Below are 16,412 nucleotides of genomic sequence, written 5' to 3' on the forward strand. Positions count from 1 at the left end.
AGGATTTGATGGTGGTTGTACGTTAGGGAGTGGAGACTGAGTGAACGCTTCAGCTAGTCTCCCCTGTTCTGACCCACCAACCTCGAAAATTAGTGGGGAAAGGAACTGAAGTAAATGTATGCTGATAGTTTGGTGGAATATGTATTTTAAATATCTAATTAGTCTGTGAGATAATAAAATATTTTCTCTGAAAGATTTTTATCATCCTTTTTTCTTCTGATTTAAAAAGAAGTGCAACTGGAAAATGCTTATAGCCGTAAGTAATGCAGAGTATGGAAGGGGAGAGGTAGCAAATGCAAAATTTAGTTTAAACTCAGTTGGTGTGTAGCAATTTGCAGATTTCATTGAAATTCATATACTATCATTGTGGTGTTAAACACTTCTGAGAAAAGAGCTGTTTTGTATAATTAGCAGTCTTATGATGCTTCTGTGGTTTCAACTTGTCACATCCAATAGCAGTTTTCATTTTGAGAATCCTTAATTATGTTTTTAATTTTTTTATGATTTGGAAAACAGCATAACATGAAAAACTATTTAATTCATGACTTAGAGAGTAGCATTTTGACCTAAAATGAGAGATAAGGAAAACTCTAGCCCATAATACATCCTCCTATTCAGCAGTTAAAATTCCATATTCAGTATTTAATTTAAACGTGAAATATATCCTTGAGTGCCTAGTATGTGATGTGATGGAAAAGTGATTGAAAAGTCTATGCCTGAAATGCAGAAACCCCAGCTTTTTCGTGGATAAGCTTTTGCAATTAATAGAACGCGTCCGGAATCTCAGGGATGGCACTGCAAACCGAGAACACTGAGCAGTAGTCCATACGCTTGTTTTGGTGAGAGTGACCATTTGCCGACAGGGAGCCAGAAAGCAGTGGCAGAAGTCCTTTACAATTCCTGCTCCTGTAGATTTCCTGGTAATTCTAAACCAAATCGGCCAGGCTGTTCCATGACTCACTAGTGGCGGATTTGGTTTAGAAAGGAAGCAAGCTAAGCAAAGACACAGTGATTTATTTCCTCCCTGAGGCAGTAGCCCTTCATTTCGCTGAACTTTCAGGGAAACATCTTTACCAGTGCATCACCCCACAGGGCTGAAGCTGTAGTATTTCAGGTAAAAATGATGGGGCAATTCTCCCAAGTCAATGTAGTTGACAATACAAAGCAAAGGACTTGAAAAAATAACAGACGGAAGGCTCCTTTCACTTACCTTCTAGTTTCAATCCATTTGGCGTTTTTAGGCTTTCTCCTGCAGTGGAGGCATTCTTACGTAATCACCTAAAGCATTAAATGTCCTGAAATTCATGCAAAAAATTACAGGTTTTCAATTATTTTGTCTGAGAAATTGGCATCAAAGCAGGAGTAAAATGCTTATGGGAGCTGAATGACAGGCAGTGTACTTCACTGTTTTTCTTACTCTTACCTGTAAATTGATGGTACTGCGGATGTGATGAATATGTAGGAATTGTGAGACCTTTGCTGCTTAGGGCACCACCTCTTTTGAAACTTCTCTGAAGCATGGCAGACATGTGATAATGGTCTGTTTGCTCATGCATCTAAAGACTAGACATAAAGTTCAATTATATCAATTATCTTCTGTTGCTAGGGACCTAAACAGGCCGATAGTCACTGCCATTGAAAGAGGCATGAGGAGATGCATAGAAGAGAATCACCACAAAATGAGTGGTGGAAGCAGTCTGACCTTACGTGGGTTAGCCTACAGTCTCTGCAAATCAGAGCTCTCTTGACTTAGGCTGTTGGTTGCCGCAGTAGGTAAAACAGCTGCCATTTGGTGCTGTCAGCCGCACACCTTTTCTGCAGAAACTGAAGCCAGCAATGGAAATTCTTATAGCTTGAAGTTCATATTTTAAAAGTAAGAGATGATCTAAGGAACCAGAAGTAATCTAAATTTCGAGTTTCAGTCATCTCTTTCAAGAGTCTTAGGATTACGCAATATTTTATTCTCCATAGTGGAATGTCAGTGCAGCTTTTTTATGCATTAATTAAGAAAAAAAAATCTGTTTGATTGCTTGGACATCATTCTTCTTAGTTAGTTTAGGAAAGCCTGCACCAACTCTGATATTATAGGTGGATCTGTAGCATTGTCTGTAATTAAAGATGCTTTCCACTTCCTTGTTTTCTTTTCCATATGCCCTATCAAGTTGTAGTCCTTCGGGTTAAAACTTTCCGTAATTGATATTTGCATCCAGCACAAGTTTTTTTTTTTCTTTCGTCTTTTTTTTTTTTTTTTGGAGAAAGATTGAAGACTGTGTCATAAAGCAAAACGAATAGCAGTCAAATTAAAGGAATTAACCTAAACTGTGGTATTTTCTAACTTTGGAGTGTCAGAATCTGTAGTCTTAATGTTTTCCTAGCGTGCCTTTGCGTGTGACATATGTATAGTTCACAGACTACATTTTAGACTGCTCTGCTGTTAGCCTGGTACCAAGAGGACCGCTGTAGACAAAGAGGTTTAAGTACAGGAAAGAATCGGTAAAGTATTCAAATGTGTGAATTCCTATGGAGGCCCTTTATGCAGGATATCTTTGCATATTACATATAAATTATTAAAACAAACAACACCATTGTTGGTTTTGTATTCAAAAAACAATTTACCATCAAATACTTAACAATTTAGCAGCTACTGTTCTCCTAAGGAGACAAAGTCAGTTTCCTGAAAATGTATTCTGTTTCTGTTTGAAATTAAGCTTTTTTTGTCATATAAGCTAATATTTTGTCTTCTTTTTACTATGGCAGCACTAGTTAAATCAGACCCTGCTGGTGAATTGCAAAGAAGTAAATCACAACAGACATTAATCTAGATGAGGGCTAAGTAATTAACTTCATAGAAGGGTGGTGTATACTGTGTCTGTGACACTAGACTGACTGCTGTGCATAGAATAAATGCAGTATTTAGGCTGCCTATGGTATTCCACCCTTCAATTAAGTAAACAAATATATATAGAGCTACTCTGGAGTGTATCCTTTGTGGTCTAAACACTGTATCTTATTAAAATCATCTGCATGGAGTATGTGGGGTTTGAGTTCCTGCCAGTGGTTTCATCCATTGTTAACAGTGATGCTAGGCTCTCCCAAGAGTTAAATACAGTGGGACTGCAGTTATGCGAAAAGGGTGCTCTTGGTTACTTTGGTGGCCATTTCGTTGCATATTACCTCCCACTTTGTTTCCATCTATGTGTGTGGCATGGGGTGTTGCCTGGAAAAATACAGGCTTTTTCACACACAAAAAAAATCCATATATGTTGAGGAGAATATCAAAGGCATTTTGTAATTGATTCTGCGGGGCAAGATCAGGGCCAGAATAGGTGCATGCCTGCCTACTGTATGTGTGTGTGTATCAAGACATGTAATATTTGTATGTGCATGTCTATTTTCACCCTCAAATCAGCCCTAAAAATCAGTGATAAAACATCTGTTGAACTCCAGAGGATAGGATCAGTTGCTTAAAGGAGAATTATAATTTTTTTTATTTGTAGGCATTATGATATTCATCCTGCAAGTGCTCTCGCTTACCCAGAGAATTGGGCCCATTGTCTGTTCTACTTCTTAGAAAAGATCATGCAGAAATAGTTATATTTTATCATAGAAATATTTTTCCCAACCGTGTCATAAATGCGCTCAGATATTGATAATCCATTGCACAAGTGTTTGTAGCAGATTTCTTTTCAATACAACACAGTTTTGGAGTGTGATCTGGACAATACAGGTTGAGAAAAATTTGCTTAGATAAAACTACTTAGATAATATTCTCCTGGAGCTACATTTATTTAATGATGCTATTAAACTGAAGGAATATAAAGATGGTGATAAACCACACGCACAACGAACTTACTGTGAAGTCTGAGAGTTTAGTCATTAAAGCTAATTTACCATACTTGCTATGTTTTTCACAAACTCAATCTGAATGTTTTGTCATTTAATTAGCTAGTTCATCAAAGAGTGTTTACCTGCTTTTCTCAAAAATTAGAATAGCAAGAAAGTATTTTAAAAATGAGAAAAACACTGCTTTTCATAAAATTTTTGTTTTCCCTTGTTGGATACGAGATTTTTTTGCAAAGGCAGATGTATGGAAATGGAGACAAGCAAATAGATTGCTTAAAATAAGGCAAAGCTTCATCCTTCTTCCCCACCCCACCCCAACAGCAAGAAAGCCAAATGCAGTTAATAAAAGATGCATATTAATCCGAAAGTTTCTGGTCTCAGGAACCTGATGGCTAGCTGTAGAGCCCCACCATGTAACTGAGATCAGAGTAAGGGTTTCTGTAGACAAAAAATAAGAAAGCACAAGGTATTTCTATAAAGCGTGTTTGAGTGGTTCTCAGATTTTTGAACCAGGGACCACTGTCACCCTTAAAGCGGATCTCAGACCACCATGCAGGCTCGTCTGTAAACTGTTAATTGAAAACACTGTGTGGCAAAACGGTTCCCTGGACCAGCTGCAGACCACATACTTTGGCCTAGCAGATGGTTCCAAGTCGTGGTATAACGGATCATTTTCAGATTCTCCTTTTACACCTGTGTTCACGGGACGTCAAGATTTGAAGTGATTAAATTGTTCTGGCTGGAAAAATTCATTCCTTAAGAATTCTGCTCAGCCGGAGACAATGTTGGGAAAGGCTATCCCACACCTCTTTCTGCTCTAAGGCATCTGAGCTTTTGGGGAAGACGCAAACTATAATTATTAACCTGGTGATTGGAATTCCAAAATACTTTCTCCAATAACCAGTGCTGCAGTTTATTAACTGATATTGCAGTGACACATAAATTTACCCATCCGGTACAGCCATTAAAAGTAAACGCAGTGGGTTAAATACAGACCACCAAGCTCTTGAGAGTGGGGCAGATTGGCTGCTCCGAAGAGGAGGCTGCTGGTGTGGAAAGTGCTGCTGCGCTTTTCCCCCTTCTCAGGGGAGCCCTAGCCCTCGGAGGAGAGCTGTGCTGGGACAGCGCATGGACAGACAGAGGCGGAGGAGTTGTCACCTCCCATCCCAAAGATCTAGAAGCTCCAGGGAAGAAGACGAGCCAGGAATAAAGTGAAATATCCTCAGTGAATAGTTAATTTGATGGAAAGTTTTTTTTTTTCAGGGAAACAAGCTATTTGGACAGCTTGAGCTGAAACAATTTTGGCCACAAAAAAAGATGGATGGGTGGAGAATATACTGATAAACTTGAAATATATCTTGTTTCAACGTTCTGGCTGGATTCCTTTAAAAGGCATATACAAAACTTTTTTGTTGTCTCAAAAAAAAAAAGAAAGCATTCTTATTTTTAAAAAGGTTACCAGAAGGGGTTAACTGATCTGAAAATGAGAAGAAATTTATGCTGATTTGTGCTTTCAGGCACAGTTTTTCTGTTGTTTTTTTGCTTGCTTGGCCAGTCTAGCACTAGCTGGCACATATGACAGTGTTGACAGTCATCTGTAATTTTGAGCATATCCTTTTCCTGAGTTCTGTATTACAAGTTTAAGAGCTGTAATGTTCAGTGAAGTTTCTAATAGTTTGATTTCTTTGAAAACATAGGAAATAGTGTTTGCTTGTGTAAGATCTTGGGCAACCTTCTGGTATGTGGATAGGAAGCTTTGCAAAGTGAGGAAATCTCTGTGTTGATGAGACGATGAAGGAGGCTGTTCCTGGTGAAACCCAGTCTTTGCCCTGCTATCTGTGTCTGACTCGCACAGTGAGCCGTGGGGCGAGCTGCTCTGATGCTTTCTTGCCACAACCACATAGACCATCTCCTTGGTCAGAATTAGCATTAAGTGGAGCACTTATATATGCTTCAAGACTATGCTTGAAATGCTTGCTAGAATGATCACCCAGGAAACCCAGAGAAGCACCTCAGTTTCAAAACATCCAAAGACTCGGTGATGGCACCTCGAGATACAGTTTTGGTCATGTGGCCAGGACTACTGAGTGGGCAGGAGCTGGCTACCTCCGGCTGAGGGGAAGCAGGAGAACAAGAGGACAGGGAGATCTACGTTCCTAATTTGTAATCCATGTGTTGCTGCATCCCGGCACCTCACTTCCTAGGCGCTTCGTATCCCATCTGTGCAGTTGATAATTGCCTTCCCGTGGTACGTGCCAGTGTGGTGGGCTGGGGGAGGCGTAAGCTGGGGAAGACTCACATAGGTATAATGTTATTTACCTCTAAGGGCAGAAACTGGTAACTGTAAGACATCCCAAAGCCTGGGCAGAAATCCAGTTAGCGTTCCTGTCTGAATGCAGCCTCTTGGCTTGCTGAAGTTAACAGTGCAGCTCTCGGATGTGGTATGAATTGTGGCGGCTGCACATCTGTGCCGGGGCCTCAGCTGGGGTCTGAACAGAGCTCGCTTGGCACAGGGGGCTGCCGGCAGCTGCCCTGAGGTGCTGCCCAGGAGGCTCCCATCTCCGGCCGCCCCGCTGGTGTGGAGCCCATGCGCTGCGCCTGTCATCCAGGAGGAGCATTCGAGACTCACCTCTTCTTACCTGAAATCTGCTTATCTAAAACCAGAGTAATGGAGCTGGTGGAAAAGTTAATTCTCAGAGTTTGTATCATATCACTCAGTTTTTGAATATTGGCGAGAAACAGTTTGTGAACTATGTGAAATGATAAAACCGTAAATGTGCATAGTATTGAATATGTTATGTGTCTTGAAATTTCCTTATTGGTCATGTAGCAAGCAGTTACAAATACTCATTTTATAGATATCGAGTGCTTTTGCAAGAATATTTTTATGGAAGTGATTTGTGGGGGAGGGATTCTAAAAAAGTGATAGTGATCCGAACAAAGCTTTGATGTGAGAAATGAAAAAAGATCCCAGTTGCCCTGAATTAAATATCTTCACCCAAGTAAAAATGTAGTTACCGTTTTAACCTCTTGAGAGCACATTGTCTGTCCTAAATTCTTTGTGTTGTAACCAGTAGAGCACGTGCAACTTCCCAAGGAGGAGCAGGCTTATTTGGATGTGTAAACTTGTAGCCACGCTTGCAGGTCTGTAGGCCTGCTACTCAAACTCATTTGATATTTTAAAACCGGAAAGAAGGGAAAACTACCCATCTTACAATAACTTAACAGACAAAATCCACCATGTTGCTTTGATAATACTATTTTTCTTCGTTAGAATTACTGTCTGACCCAATCTAAATATAGCCTGATGGTATTTAAAGCAAAGCAGAGTAATTCAGTCAGTTTATCAGTTGCAGGTAGTGCTTATGTTCCATTGTGATGGGATCAAAGGAGAACATTTAATAACATTTATTTTCTTGTTCTGCTCCATACCTTGGTGTCCGTTTATTCAAAGAACTTTATGGCCCAAATGTATTAAGTTCGTATCTCTCAGTGAACGTTTCTACTCCCTGTAATGATTGTGACTGCTGGAACTCTACAAGTGTTACTTCGTAGTACTCGAAGCGGACAGAAAAATGGCAAGAATGCCAAGTGAGTGAGGAACCCCTAACTAGCTCTAACGCCCTGGCCCTGTCCTGCTATTTGCAGTATGAGTGAGTGCAGAAAAGCTGAAATGGAGAGTCGTAGATAGACACAGGCCTCCAACATTTGTGTGTGGAAGTGTACCCAGTTGGGGGAACTTTAATGGAAAATGACTGGAAGGGGAGCGTTCTCACTCACACACTCACTCACTCACACACACACACACACACACACACACACACAAATCATATGAGAATTTGAATGGCAGTTTGTGGATGCTTTTGTTTTTATTTGTGGTCTTTTGCTTTGTGGCAAGCAATGTGGTTGAGTATTAGACCCTTCACAGAATAAAGTGGGGGAATAAAAGTCAATTTTGCCCTTGACTTCACTATGGCCAAGATTCCCCTCCTTGTCCCTAAGGAGTTTACGTTAGAGGGGCTTGTTCTACTGAGAGTCTGTTAGCAGGATTGGCCTCTCATTGAAAACAACAAGCAGTAAATGAGATTTAATGGGGTAAAATAAGACAAAGTTTAAAATAATTAGATTGCATGTGGACACTGAGTGTTTTCATCTCTGTGCTAAATGTATTCATTTCAGTCATTAATTGTTTTGTGTATTAAGTCATTAAAAAGGCTCGGCTCCTGCAAACACTGTCAGTTAAGCGTAATGCATACTTCCATTTGTAGGGAAAATTTTCAAGCTTGAGATCTAAAGTTGTTTTAACAGTCTGGCCTTTGTATTTATTTGTCTGTGGCCGTGCTGGGGAGAAAAGGAAATTAAATTATCTCAATGTAATAAATGTATTTCCTTTTTTTCTTTAGAATGACATATTGTCTTCTTGAGCCATTTAATACAACGTAATGCCATTTAGGACTTTCACAGACGAGGAGTAATGTGGCTTTATGAAATTCATAAGTCCTTTGCCTTGGATATTGTTTCACTTTCATGATTTTACTACTTTAAATAAGTCAGGCTCATGTCATTTTCATTCAGGAGTTTGATAAATGACAGTGCCATACATATCACAAGAAATAAAATCTTTTAGGACAGCAGCAGCAGTAGCAGTGAATTTGCTACTCAGATGGTTTTGACAGCATCTGTGACAGAAGGATCTTTGCATGGTCCCTTGACTTACTGAGCAGTAGCTTGGGTAGGTGGGTGATTGGGTCCAAAGGTGCCCTGCTGGCCTGTACATCAGCTCACTGACCTGCATTTTGGTTACAGATTTTTCCAAATAACAGAGCTTTCTTTCAAATACAGAGCATAACAGGTCCACCGCTCTGTATGTATGTGCATGAGAGAGAGAGAAAGAGAGTGCAAGCTGTCTCAGACGATTTACTCCTGTAAATATTCCTGAGAAAAGTCAAGGAGAAAAATGTAAAAAGTGGAAGATGGAGAGGGAAAAACCCAGAGACAACAGAGTACAGGGACGTGTATTACCGAGGGCTGAGATAGCTTTCACACAGATTGTACTTCTCAGCCCGTAACCTCAGTAAATAGAGACAGATTTTAATACTCAGTATTTCAACAGGCAAAAAGCAAACTTACTGTAAAGCAGCTTTTCCTTATGTAACTGAGTTACTGGAGTATGCACAATACATGAGAAACTTTTAAACACATACTATATTTTTCTCCAAAATATTGGACGTAGGGCCAAAGCCAGACGTGAAATAGCTGAGAAAACTCACTGGCTCCATTGAGATAGAGAGGAGATATTTAGGTTCAGTATTGCAAATATACCTATCTACATGATTAACATTAAACTTGCAACAGAGCACGTGAACGCTTTACCACACGGTTAACATGAGGCTTATATGCAAGTTCTTGCCCAAGGGGCGCTTGCTAGTTCCTGCAATACTCCCTTTTCTCAGTCTCCAGTTACATCGATGGCTGCTGGGCGGGAAGGAGAGGAGAGGGATTTCATTGCGCTCCAGCGCAGTGTACCATCCTGCTTCTTGTCCTCCTGTAGTCTGCTAGTTCCAAACGAACGTAATCAGCATACTATTTTTGGTATTTTTTTAAAAGAAGTGAGCCAATATAATCTGCATATTAGGTACCACAAACTGGATTAGCTATGGTCATACTCATTCTTTAATCTAAAGGTATTCCTTTCTCTAAGGTGTACAGCAATATACCCTTTGCTATATCATACTGCTTCCTATTTCCAAATAGTTGCCTTCTACAGTACCAAGCACTGCATGATGTATTTCAACAGTTCTTTTTTCATATTATATCCAGGACACGATCACAGGCCTGTAAGATGGCAGTAAGAATGTGCATGGTTAATCCGGATGCTTGTTGCCATTTTCTGGAATTTCAGCTGATGAAAATGTACTTTGAGAAAACTGCTTGCATTTTTTTCGTAATTGTCTCAATCCCAGTTTGCATTATCTTCCAGAAATTGCAATGTTGTATCCAGCTGGAAATGAGTGCAGTATTATTTTGTCATATCACTAAAGCGTTTTTCTGGAAGTTTAGCTATTTAGATTACATATTGCTCTTGAACCCTAATGTTCAACAGGTCTGCATTAGAAACATCAATGGTATTAAATGGAAATGGATCTTGCACTGATGATTTCAAAAATCAGACCAGTAATGCAGTATCCACTTGGTATAACATTTCCATTATAATGCATTTCTTGTAATTGTAAATTCCTGAACGTAGAGGAGGGCAACTAAAATAACACAATATATTTATTTTACTATTAAGAGCTTTAATGAACTTCAGAAAATAGTTTCAATACAGTGTTCTGAAGTCTCTGTTACCTTACACACATTGACCTTGGTCCTGCAAACAATTATACTTAGGCACAGCCTTACTGACTTCAAATGGACAGCTCACATGTGTAAAGTTAAACATACGTGTATATATTTGTAGAGATCAAGGCCTCTCATTAGTTTGGAAAATCTGAAATATGTTAACAGAGGGGTAGATTTTGCAACAATGCTCCAGCAAAAAACTTTTCCTTAAAGTCAAGCAGATAAAGCTTTTCTCTCTGCCACTGGCTGTAAAAACTCTTTCCAGCCCGTCCTGAATAGGAAGCTGCCAGATTTGTCCTGGGAACGTGGCTGTACTTTACAGCTGTAGAAGTAACCAGGCCACGGGGTTCTTTGTGTGAGGCCCATGCCACAGTCCTGCGTCTTGCACAACTGCACTGATTGCAGCAGGAGCTCTTCTCAAAGGAGGTGCCTGGATTTGGGGCCAAAGATCTGACCAGCCTCCCCACACACAGTCTTCTCATTCCGTATTACGTTTCTCCCCTAGTTGGCTGTTCCGCACAACGACGAATGGACCCGTTTTGCTCGGACCCTGGTGGAAATCCGCGCCAACCGGGCAGACAGCGAGGAGGAAGGGGCAGTGGAGCTATCAGCCTAGAGGAAGAAATTGAGCAGCGGCCACCGTGGTCAGAACAGCAGTTTTCCCTGTTGAGTATGCCGATGTTCAGTGTCAAAGTCAGTCTTGCTGTGGCTTTCGATGCCAGTTTACATGCCAGTACTGCTCAAAGCATTCCGTATTAATCACACTGCTTTACACAAGGCTGAAAACATCCAGAGCATTTTCATACTTTATATTTCTGTCTGAAAAGTAAGAAAGAAAAGACAAATCAAACCTTTATGGGTTTAGTTGTTGCCTTTTAACTACTTAGTAGCTGTATTTAATAGCTAGGAACCCCTGGTTAAACTTGTGCTCACATTGCCCTTCTGGCATAGTCCTATTAAATCCATATGAAGCCAGATATGATTATGTGCAGATGTGGTGTGCTTCACTGTATGGGACTGGGCCAAAGACTTTAGATGTGGTGTTTCACATGGTGACTTACATTATGAATGGATGTACTATACGAAAGTTGCTGCTCCTTATTTATTGCGGTGTGCTGCATGGAACATATTTATTTGAAAGCATTAAAATAAACGATCCTAAAGCATGTGCATAATGAGAGAACTGCATTGTCTGTGTGCTGCTGTAGAGGTTACATTAAAGTCCACATAACAATTACAGTACATCAGTTGTGCTAAAGACGTAAGATCTGTAAAGGTTGGCTTGAATGGATGAAATGACTTTCCTTTCCTTTCTTTTTTTTAAATGCCTATTATTTCTAGGCACCTAAACAATATTTCAAATACAGTTGGTTGCTGATACTTGTCATGCAAGTTAACACTAACAGTCTGACAAAGGGTTGTGGTTCCTGAGTATGACACTAGTATTGCCAATAAAATGTATCAAGCCCATTCTGCAGTGATGTGGTTAATCTTTGCTTGCCAGCAACACTCAGCATGTTCGTTACCAGTCACTGGCAAGGCCCAGGGAAAATGTGACTTCCCTGATTTGCAGAATGGTCATGCAGCTGCTATGTAAATAGCTACCTTTGGGTACTGGGACTGGTCAGTAATGGACTTAATGCCTCAGGCCCTGCTACAAATTTTACGTGAGTAGAGACAAATCCCTGTCAGCATCTAAGCCCTGTTTTTTTTCCCCCATCCCTAGCTGTGCATCGTTACTTACACGTACACACAGAGCACCATGCCGCTCTATGTACTGAAAGAAAAGGAGTAGGAGAGACAAGGCCTCTGCAAGCTATCTCTCTTGAGAGAGAAGTTTGGGTAGGGGACAAGGGAATATTCTCCTTTGAAACAAACCGTCTTTGTCGGCTGAGCAAGGCACTGGGGTGTAGACTGAGCTCATTCTTGCTGCAGCTCAGAGGAACGTTGCTGAATGCTGCCCTTGGTGGTGAGGCTGCTAGTTAACTTTGCATCACAAATAATATTGAGCCAGAACATCCCAGTGAAGCCTAGGTTGAACAGAGTGGCTCACACTGTAACACAGGTAGGCTGATGAACCATTTCAGCAGGCAGCACTGAAGGTCAAACAGCAACAAAGGATTTTGTAAGTAAGTTTGTAGGGAACTGAGCTTCAGCTTAGTGCAGTCATAGTTAGGACTGGATCAGCTAGTAGTCTTCAGAGCTGCAGTGAAACCAAGAACTGGTGGGAAGTCTCTGCACTGGTAAAAGCCAGGGTAGGCTCAGAACATGTTATGGCCACATACAATCATTTGGAGGTGCAGGCTCTCCTTTACCCTCCAATCTTGGTGGTTAGAAATATTCAGAGGGAGGGAGAAAGGGAAGAGCAAGACCACCTCACTATGTTGTATTGTTTCCCATGCACTGTAAACTGTTGGCAAATTTGCTTCCACTTTTTCCATATTACCTTTCAGTTTTGGAACCTAAGGGGGAAACTGCATGTTTCACTTCCAAGCCCCCCTCCCCCCCCAACTCCATGGAATGAATAGCTTGTAAAACAGTTTTAAGAGCCTCCTCAGAAGACCTTCAGGATTTGCTGCTGTGTGCAAATGAAAATTACCAAAGCCCTCCTTCCTCTCCAGTGCAACAGTGGGGGCTCACAAAGATGAGGTGAGAGCATTTCCCTCAAAGGCTTCTTTTTTTTTCTTCTCCTTTCTATTTGTGTGGGGTTCAGCAGTATACAGAGGGGGCAAGGAAAAGATTCAGCTTGCCACAAAAGACCAAGGTTGTACATACAGAGCAAAAGCGTGGGAGGACCATTACAGTGCAATCAAAGCAAATAGAAGAGACACTTACTTTCTACAAGAAGCAACTGTTAGCTAGGCACTGACTCCCCTTCAGTTGGCTGTGGCTGCAATATGGTAGACTTTCTGGTCATCCCTTGTTGCTCTCCTGTCAGGATCTCTAGCAGTCTTTTTTTTTTTTTTTTTTTTTTTAATTTCGTTAGTGATGTGGGTATGGGCTAAGAAGAGAAGGGCTGAATTGTAAATGAGATTTAGAACAGGGGAGAGAAGGGTAAGGTGGTTGTGGGAGTCGGCGACGACTGGTCTGTGCTTGATGAAGGGAAGCATAGTCTTCAACATCAGGGTCCAAGATCAAAGTGCTACCCACACAAGTGCGAGGCAGAAGGATGGCCTTCGTGTGAAAGGAGGAGGCGGGGAGACTTGGCAGGTGGCACTGGAGGATAGGAACACCAGGCACTAGCTAAAAAGGGGAAGCAGGGTTACTTTACCCAGTGACAAATGCTCTGTTCCAGTGGCCACATGATAACAAATGAAGATGATGATGGTCAAGGCCCACTGAAAGCATGTGCATCTGCCAACATGGAATTTGGCCAAGACACAACATCCTATACTCCTATCCTAAAAAAAAAAAAACCCCAAAAACAGCACAGCAGTGAAACACCAGGCCTACTGCTTGAAGACTAGCATGTAAATAATGCCACTGAGACAAACAGAGCTATTTGAAAGGTGAAACGGCCCTGCTCCTGGGTCTGAAAGCATTGACATCGCCAAGGAAAGACCATCAGAATAAGTATCTGCTGCTTGCAATTAGGCTCAGCAAATTGGTGTCAAGATTATTACTTCCGAGAGATAATAAGGCAAGAGGAGCAAATGGGTCATGATGATTCAGTAGCTGCAGAAATTGCTGCAGGTTATTCAGCAATGCTTCAGGTGACTGTGCCAAAGTGAAAAGTACTGCCTTCCTGGCTTTCAATCCCCAACTCCCCAAGTACTGGCTACTTCTGAAAATGCAAGAACCCCTGCCCCATCCCGGAACATCATGAATTCTTACTGCAACTTACAACCTGCATCTCTTCACTGCTATGGAAACAATAAATTGGAAAGACGTTCTTTCCCATAGGACGTATGGGAAAACCTCTATCTGTGTCTGGGTTTTAGCGACCTTAGATACAAAGCCAACACAGCAGAAGACTGGAAACCCCTCAGAGCAAGCTGACATCCCACACAGAGCAGGATAATCCCCACTGACCAGCGATAGAGGAGACTCTCCTATCGCAATGGCTGCATCAGTTCAACTGGCGGATGCATGGCACCTTTTCTAGGAGTAGCAGTCTGCCCAGAATAAGACTAGTGTTAGAGTGGTTCTCCCTCAAATTCATAAGTAGAGCTAATTCTGCAGTAACACTAATATGTCCAGTATACACTGGTTTCACATCCTGGCACGTGAGCAAGCAGAGAGTGAGAGAGGCCAGACAGTTCTTTGTGAAATAACTGGAGGAGTTGGAATAAATTTTACAAGCGATGGTACTGCTTCCTAAAACCATGAAGAGTAGTGCAAGGAGCAGTTAAAACCATTAACATGTGACTTAAAAATGCCCTTCTCTGTCTGAAGGGTAATGAACACGCTGATTGCATCCTCATGTTGAAGCACTGGCTGGATGCCTTGCGAGAGGCAGCCCAGACTCCCAGCGAGAGCTCTCTCCTGCCCACTGGGCAGAAAGCAGAACCGTACTGCAGCACATGGCATTAAAGCAAGTATTTCTTCCAGAGCTGCTTCGGTGTTTTTGCTGTGTTTGAAGCTCTCTGGAGACACGTAAAATAGCAGTGTATTGAGATTTCTCTATTCTCAGCTATTACATAACTTACGAATTATCTCTGTCTCTAGAAATTGTCTTCTTGCTTATGCAAAAACAGCAAGTATTTTAACTGAAGAACATCCAGGGTCCGAATTTCACATCAGCTATTACAATTGGCCAAGGTTGGCCAACTCCAGTTCCTTCCATTTCCTTGCTGTTTGTCGGGGAGCAAGGAGCCGCGCAGGAAAGCAGTGCACCACGTACGTATACGTCATGGAGCCTACAGACGGGACATTCCTGAGCAAACCGTTCCCTCCTAAGAAAGATGCAGAGTGGTTTGTTGGGTTTCATATTTTTAGCAGGTTTAGAAAAACCTGCCCAAGTTATTTTTGAAGTTTGCGGTATGTTTGCTCACAAAAGCGTCCCTGTAAACTGTCAATATTAAACCAGCTTAAACCCAACCCATTCCCCAGGGACCAGGCAAAAAAGCATCTCAGCTTCTGGTGGGCTGAGAATCAGAAATACGGGGCTAGGACTGGCATTCCCCACCATCTCATGCCAATAGGTAAGATGGCCAATACTGGATCATTTCTTTTTCCTGGTTAAGGCCACGGCTACTTAACTGGACTGCAGGAAGCAAGTGAGGTTACATTTCATCCAGTTCCTCCCACACTTTGCATAACTCACCCAGAAACCCAGAAGGGCAAACATTGTCCTCGGGGCCTTTTGTTTATTTGTAAGGCAATCTGACAATTTCTTGGCCTGCAAACCTTCCAGAGCAGGAATGCATCCTTTTGTGTCTGGAGAAAGCCAACTGTGCACAGATCTTCCCAGCATCTCTGGGCAGAGCTGTTAAATGCTTTGAAATATTTTTAACAGGGTCACACGTTAATGAAGCAGTTACTGGCTTTTTCTTAAACCTTTCTGCCCCTGCCCCCACCCTCGCACCAGGCTCCTCTGGGTTGGCCCTGAACTCAAGGGCAGCAGACTCTCCCTGAGCAGCTGCTTCGGAGGGGAAGGGCCACTCATCGGGCTTGCTCATCGGGCTGCCAGCGAGCACGCGAGGGCTGGGCCCTGCTGAGACGGACCCGCCAGGTATCGTGGCCCAAGTCTTGCCCTTGGGCAGGACACATGGCAGGCAGTGAAGTATTGCCCTGCCAGGCCTGGGAAACAGAAAGTAACACTAAGCAGGGAAGCTGGTTCATGATTTGCTCTTTTACAATGCAAGCAACAGTCTTAACCACATGAGCTAGAAATAAAAAGTTGAGCAAGTTTTGTAATAAGCTGGTTATAATTCCCAGTCCTCTACTGGCTGTGAGTCCCACACTGGCGTTCGGGTATAGCGCTGGACAGCAGAGGAGCGCGTTCCGCCTAGGACGCACATTCAAACCTCTCCCGTTGCGCGAGATGTGAGCAGTCGCTGACTGAATCTGCGCCACGAACACGCTCGCTCTAAAGCACCGGGGAACACGGGCAGCCGAGCATTCAGAAGTCTTCCCGGAGCTGCTGATTTTCCACGTCTCTTTTTGACAAGATAAATGTGTGAGGGACAAAGTTTAAAAATAGTTCCTGAATGGCCAAAAATCTGAGTGTCAAGCGCAGGCAGTTCCCAACAAGAAAGTTTTGTTTTTATGATAATACCTAAACA

General features: G+C 42.0%; 1 protein-coding gene across 8 annotated transcripts in view; it reads left to right on the forward strand.

The window, feature by feature from the left end:
• DYNC1I1 (dynein cytoplasmic 1 intermediate chain 1) overlaps window positions 1-11,655 on the forward strand; it is a 200,347-nt gene extending 188,692 nt beyond the window's left edge. For all 8 annotated transcript variants that reach the window (XM_068934909.1, XM_068934907.1, XM_068934911.1 and 5 more), the window contains one exon: window positions 10,691-11,655. In XM_068934909.1, coding sequence (XP_068791010.1) covers window positions 10,691-10,801 — 111 coding nt within the window. In that variant the 3' untranslated portion in view covers window positions 10,802-11,655. The remainder of the gene's footprint in view (window positions 1-10,690) is intronic.
• The last annotated feature ends 4,757 nt before the right edge of the window (window positions 11,656-16,412 follow it).

Source organism: Struthio camelus, chromosome 2 (assembly GCF_040807025.1).
Source record: "Struthio camelus isolate bStrCam1 chromosome 2, bStrCam1.hap1, whole genome shotgun sequence".
Lineage (NCBI taxonomy): Eukaryota > Metazoa > Chordata > Aves > Struthioniformes > Struthionidae > Struthio > Struthio camelus.